Raw genomic sequence first — 4,936 nt, 5'->3', positions numbered from 1 at the left:
TATGAGAATATTCACATTACATGCATATAAATCTTTTATCATTATATGTTTTTATTTTTCTGTATTTTGGGGAAAGTAATATACATAAATTTTATATACATATATAAAAACATTTGTTTTTTGTTAATCAATTAATGTCATTAGAGGTGGCATATATATTTCAAACAATGTTTCAGCTCATAGGAGCTGCATTTTCATATTAAGCTTTAGAATGTAGTTATATCTTGCCTGTCATCTGTCACATTTTACTGTTCGTAAAAGATTATTTATTCTCTTTTCTTTTTTTGTGAAGGACTATTCACTTTTGCTGGCTATTTGATGTAATTTTTTAAGTTTTTATAACATGAATTGCGATTTATCTATAACATGTAAGCAATACTTTTAATTCCAACGTAAATTCTCCTAAGGTTTCTAAGGAAATCAATTATCATAGAATGCCTTTCAACCCTATTGGTTATTTTTAAATGCTGATTCTATATATATGGCTTGTTAATTTCTTCCTGTTGTTTGTCTGATGAAGGTGGGATATTCTATCCCGCCGAAAGTGCTCACTTTTTTATTTTTGTATAATAAATATACGTTTGGAATTTGGAGTCTGGTTCTTTCCGTGTTCCTGATTCGCTTTTTACCAGTTTGCTTCGTTTTGTAGTTTGTGTCTGTGGATTTATTCTCGTTATGGCGAACGGAACCGGCGAACCATCTCCAACTCTTTTCTCTCAGCAGGAAGACGCCAATGGAGGACCGGATAATTCTCCTGGTAATTTGACCATGTTGGTGCAAGCCTTATTGGGTAGAGTGGATGCGCTCACCCAGAAAGTTGATGCTTTACCTATTTTAAACTCGCGACCAGGGATGCCTTTATCCAATAGCCAGCGTACGTATGCAGGAGTTATTAATAATCCATCGCCGAATGGCCAGTCTGCTTTGCTAAACCAGAGCGAGGACATTATTCCAGCTGGACAACCCACCCAGGGAGCCATTCCTTCAGAACATGTTCGCTCTGCTCTTGTACCATCGGTGTCTGTCCAAAGAGGTAACAACTTCTCAGGTCTACCAGCTCATACTCGTGACAGTAATGTTATTATTAATGACAGTATACCAGTCATTGGCAGCTTTTTGGATAATACCAACTCTTTTTTTTTTTGTTTGAATTCCACTTCTAATATGTCTCCTTTTCACCAAAATGAAAATGACAGTCGGACTTTTGCTAATAAAATTGATCTATTTGACTCTAAGTTATACAAATGTAAGAAGCTCCAATTAGAAGTGTTCTATTTGGAGGAATGCATTAAAAACAATATAATTCCTAAAGGTCTACGCCAGTGGCGGTTTCCCGCTGGCTTGACTGACGACTCTCCTTTCTATCAAGAGTTGATTGATCTGTTTGACAGACAGGGGAAAGAGTTTCTTCAGGCTCTGATTGTTTTTTACTCCAAGGACATTTCGAGCTTAAAAGTTGAACTGGAAATACTAGAGGGCGAAATAAAAGCTGATGCAGAATTTCTGTGATACAAATATGAGTATTGCAGAATTTTCTCTAGTATTGATGCCACAATGAGCAAATTATCATTTGGTAAAAAGAAAAAACTTACCCGAGATCTGAAAGATTATGCCAATAAATGTGCATACCCTCGATTGCCTGCACAAGCACAACTAATACATGGGCAAAACGTGAACGAAGGTTCACTGAATGTTCAATCTAACCAACAAAATGTTAATAATGCATCTAATGGATCTAGTGATCATAGACAGGCTTTAAGGAGAAGCCCAAGACTAAATAGCGGCCAAAACCAAAACAATTATAATAATCAACAGGACAATGATAATAACATCAATAGTTGTCCTGAATTGCCAAACAATCAAAATCAACAGGATTTTCACTCAACCAACAACCCCAGAGTCCAGAGTCGATATCAACTTTGACAACAAACGAATTCGTGGAACAGGAAGAAGGCACGGAGGAGATGAACATCAGTTTGAATTTTGGTAGAGAACCGAGATTACACAAAAGTTCAAAGGGTGATTTTACCATCTATAATTACACCTCTTTGGATATCCACCAAGACATGGTGGATTTTTTATCCAAAGATCTATCGTTCGTTCCCGGACGCCACATGGACATTGTTAAAACTATCATAGACTTAAAAGTCTTTGTACGGAAACTTAATTTAAACTGTTTATTGGGCAATAACACTACTACAATTAAAGCTTTGAAAGTGTCTAGCTCATATAATCCACCACTTCATCCAATATTGAATACTTTTGAAAAAACATGTACCATGGATTTATGGGCGATAAAAATCATGTGACTTATAGAAGTCAGACCCATGCCCAAACAGCTAACATGTCCAGTATTGAATGGGATTATATTCAATTATTAAAAAACTGTGGTATCCGAGTAATGAAGCCTGATAAAGGTGGCGGCCTTGTATTCATGGACAACTGTACATATGTCGATTATATGCTGGATCATTTAAATAATCCAGCATATAAAACTGTGACCATTAATGAAATACATGGCTCATATAGAAAGATCAATAACATCTTAAATGATTTATTTATAGAAGGAATTATCGACACAGATGTCCATCAGTACCTGATCATGGCAGCACCTAGAATACCAGCATTTTTTGGGTCACCAAAATTACATAAGAGATTATGCACACCCCCTTTTAGACCTATTATAGATGGTAGAGGGTCTATCACTTACGCCTGTGCAAAATATATCGATTATATCATGAAACCTCTTATCTATAGCGAAACACAAATATGCAGAGACTCTTGGGCATTTGTGGAGCATATAAGTAAACAAAAGTACTCACCAGACATGATCTTTTTGACCACTGATGTCAAAGATCTATACACAACTATACCTCAAACTATAGGGCTCAACTGGGTGAGAGAATTTTTGTTCTCTAAGAAAATGAAAGATGATATCATTTATCTTATCGAAACTTTATTAGAATTAGTATTAACTAATAATTTTTTCACTTTTGAAGGCCATTTCTATGTGCAGACATCTGGGATAGCCATGGGCTCCCCCTGTGGAGGTACATTTGCCAATGCCGTAATGGCATATTGGGAAACCAAATTTCTCTTTAAGGATGAATGGTTCCAAAAGTATGTCTCCTGGTACACTAGGTACCAGGATGACATATTTTGCATATGGCATGGCAATAAAGATCTTATACCTATGTTTGTCGACAGGATTTCTAAAATTACGGATTTTTTACAATTTACCTACAATGTAGGTTTGACAGAAATCAATTATTTGGACATCCTACTAATCAACAATAGAACAAACATCCAATTTAAAAGTATGATTTATCGAAAACCGACACATTCCAATACTATGTTGCACTTTTCCAGTAATCACCCTTATCACCAGAAAAGAGTGGTGATTAAGGGTCAGATAGTACGGGCGGCACGGATGGTGACCGACCCATCAGATTTCGAAGATGAGTGCATCAAAATTACCAACATATTTCTGGCTAGAGGCTATCCAAATACTATGATTTTAAATATTATAAGGGAGGTCTCACGTAAATGTGAAGAAGGCTATTTCACTCCCCTATTAAAGGGTCAGAACAACCCAAGACTGTCTATATCTGACAGTGAAGTCCATACAATTCATGAGAGAGTAGTAGTAGAGAGCAATAAATTTTACACAAGCTTTTTACACACTTTCTTATTAGACTTTCAAAAAATCAAAGAAATCATTAATAAAAACTGGAATATAATAAAAAAACGACCGCAATTTAATAAGCCTGTTAGGTGATCACCCTAAAATAACATATAGAAGGGGTGAAAATTTAAAATGTCTATTGGAAAAGACTAGGAAAAACACTCAGACCAATAGACCATATGGTATGTTTAAATGCGGATCATGTGCCCAATGTAAGTATATTAAAGTTGGAAGTCATTTTACTATCAATGATAAGGATTATAAGGTGAATAGTCATTATAGTTGTGATTCTAAAATTGTTACATATGTAGCCTTGTGTAACCTCTGCAAAGCATTTTATATCGGTAAAACCAAACGTAAACTGAAAGTTAGAATATATGAACATTTATATGCTATGCAAAGGAAAGACCTTAATAATGCTTTAGCCAGACATATAATGGAATCAGAAGGGCATAACTTTAGTTTTATCATCCTGAACAAGAGAGATGTCGATATAAGGGGTGGCCCATGGCAAATCCAATTAGAAATGGATGAATTAACTTGGCTGATACGTACAAGGGCACATGTTTTTCCTGGGTTAAACGACACTATATCTATTAAATGTGTCTTGAAATGGCTTTCTCTTAATAGGTAGTCTTTAGATCGTGGTAATTCTTATAATGGTTCTTATATTAATTAATTAATTTTCCTATTTTTATCATTTTTAATATTCATTTTTCATATTTTTGCAATCTTTAAATACAAATTTAATTGCTCATATATTTTTATGGCTTGTATTTGATATGAAAAAATTCCACTGTTGATAATATAAATAATATACATAACATTTTAAAATGTCTTAGATGTATTTATCAACATGAATTTATGTAAATATAATGGTCACGAGACTTTCACTTTACATGACATTTCATACAAGCCTTTATCAGTAAGCTCAATACTATTTTCGATAAAAATATAGAATGATATGCCCAAAAAGTATTTTGTAAGAGCTTGTATAGGTCTCTTTTGTTTATGAGAATATTCACATTACATGCATATAAATCTTTTATCATTATATGTTTTTATTTTTCTGTATTTTGGGGAAAGTAATATACATAAATTTTATATACATATATAAAAAACATTTGTTTTTTGTTAATGAATTAATGTCATTAGAGGTGGCATATATATTTCAAACAATGTTTCAGCTCATAGGAGCTGCATTTTCATATTAAGCTTTAGAATGTAGTTATATCTTGCCTGTCATCTGTC

At 34.0% G+C, this 4,936-nt stretch overlaps 1 protein-coding gene across 1 annotated transcript; it reads left to right on the top strand.

Annotated features, from left to right (window-relative positions):
• The first annotated feature begins 1,554 nt into the window (after nt 1-1,554).
• On the top strand, nt 1,555-1,923 carry LOC122787893 (transmembrane protein DDB_G0273707/DDB_G0273361-like). Its single transcript, XM_044054816.1, has one exon. It carries the CDS (start codon nt 1,555-1,557, stop codon nt 1,921-1,923), a length of 369 nt encoding a protein of 122 aa, XP_043910751.1.
• Nucleotides 1,924-4,936: the final 3,013 nt, after the last annotated feature.

Source organism: Protopterus annectens, chromosome 13.part0, assembly GCF_019279795.1.
Source record: "Protopterus annectens isolate FY-2018-M chromosome 13.part0, PAN1.0, whole genome shotgun sequence".
Taxonomy (NCBI): domain Eukaryota; kingdom Metazoa; phylum Chordata; order Ceratodontiformes; family Protopteridae; genus Protopterus; species Protopterus annectens.
This window is presented reverse-complemented; position numbering and strand designations above follow the sequence as displayed.

Excerpts from the sequence above, each read along its gene's own strand:
- LOC122787893 (XM_044054816.1), top strand. The coding sequence starts at position 1,555 with ATGAGCAAATTATCATTTGGTAAAAAGAAAAAACTTACCCGAGATCTG.